We start from the raw sequence: 1,292 nt of genomic DNA, 5'->3' as shown, positions 1-1,292 counted from the left end.
ACCAAACGCCACCCTAAGGTTTGGAGGTCACGGATTGAAGTCACATAAGTGACAAATTTAAAGAAATTCGCAGTTAAAAAAAATACAACTATTGTATTTACAGTTGTATCTGAGAGACATAAACAAATAATATTATGTTTTAAGGAAATCATGTTTAACCCGAGAACTCAATCGAACCTAACTATATGTATTATAAACATGTTGACTATGTGGTTTTAGACTTTTAGTTAAAAGAACGAGTTAATTTATCGATTAATACATCAACAATTCAACATAATCAAATAACAAGCATCATCATATTAATATAGATAAGTATTAGGCTGATACATAATCCCACTTATAAGAGCATACGAATTATGGCCCTAACCACATTAGCAACATCATTCATAATACTGTTTGAATCCGTTATCGGAGACGACTGACCATGCTCACCAAAACTCCTCTCACACGCCTGCGCTTCCACCGCGCTATCCGCCATTCCATCCTCAGCAAACTTAGCCACGCCGTCTCGCAACGCCTCCCTAGACGACGGCACATCCGAATCAACCACCACATGATACACCTTTGCACAGATATCCAATGCAGGCGTCAACTCCGGCTGAGAGTTCTTAAGATCAACAACTTGGCGTAGGATTTCGAAACCTCTGTCTTGAACTGCATCAACTCCGATGAGTGCTAACCCGGTTAGATCTGCATTCTCGCTCTCACGGCTTGCTAATAGAATCTCGAGGCATAAATCGGGAGAAGGTGTGCCTTTGCATGTGTTTTCTATGAATTGTCTATCTGCCATGGCTGAAAATAGGGTTTGTTGAAGAAGGAGAAGAAGAAAGAGAATGGTGAGAGGAGATGAGAACTTCATCTTCAAGAGTTGTGTGTTTCTTGATTTCGAAAGTTGGTGTGTTTGGTTGATATTTATAAGACACTTAGAGTTGATGGTTTCATACTTTTAAATATTTTCATCCTTTACTTTAAAATTAAAAAAAAAGTAAATTACTATTTTTGCCCTTTGGTTTAGCTAATTTAATCATTTCAAAAAAAAAAAAAAAATTGAATCTTTTAACATATCAGACTTCGAAGTTGTATTTTCGCCCTTAATACTAACTTTGTTACTTTTTTGCAGTTAAGTGTAAGGGTAATTAGGTCATTATATACCTTAGGGGCTGTTTTTATAATTTGAAAATTTTTTAATATTTAAGAGATTATTAATGCAATTATTCAAGTTTTTTTGTTATTGTTTTATTATATTCACGATTATTATTTAACAAAATACGTTTTAAGTATACAAATAAATA

At 34.4% G+C, this 1,292-nt stretch overlaps 1 protein-coding gene across 1 annotated transcript; it reads right to left on the bottom strand.

Moving 5' to 3' along the window:
- Positions 1 to 294: 294 nt before the first annotated feature.
- LOC110902702 (cell wall / vacuolar inhibitor of fructosidase 1) lies at positions 295 to 867 on the bottom strand. Its single transcript, XM_022149165.2, has one exon. It carries the CDS (start codon positions 857 to 859, stop codon positions 338 to 340), a length of 522 nt encoding a protein of 173 aa, XP_022004857.1. The 5' UTR covers positions 860 to 867; the 3' UTR covers positions 295 to 337.
- Between the last annotated feature and the right edge of the window lie 425 nt (positions 868 to 1,292).

Source organism: Helianthus annuus, chromosome 13, assembly GCF_002127325.2.
Source record: "Helianthus annuus cultivar XRQ/B chromosome 13, HanXRQr2.0-SUNRISE, whole genome shotgun sequence".
In the NCBI taxonomy this organism is placed as follows: domain Eukaryota; kingdom Viridiplantae; phylum Streptophyta; class Magnoliopsida; order Asterales; family Asteraceae; genus Helianthus; species Helianthus annuus.
This window is presented reverse-complemented; position numbering and strand designations above follow the sequence as displayed.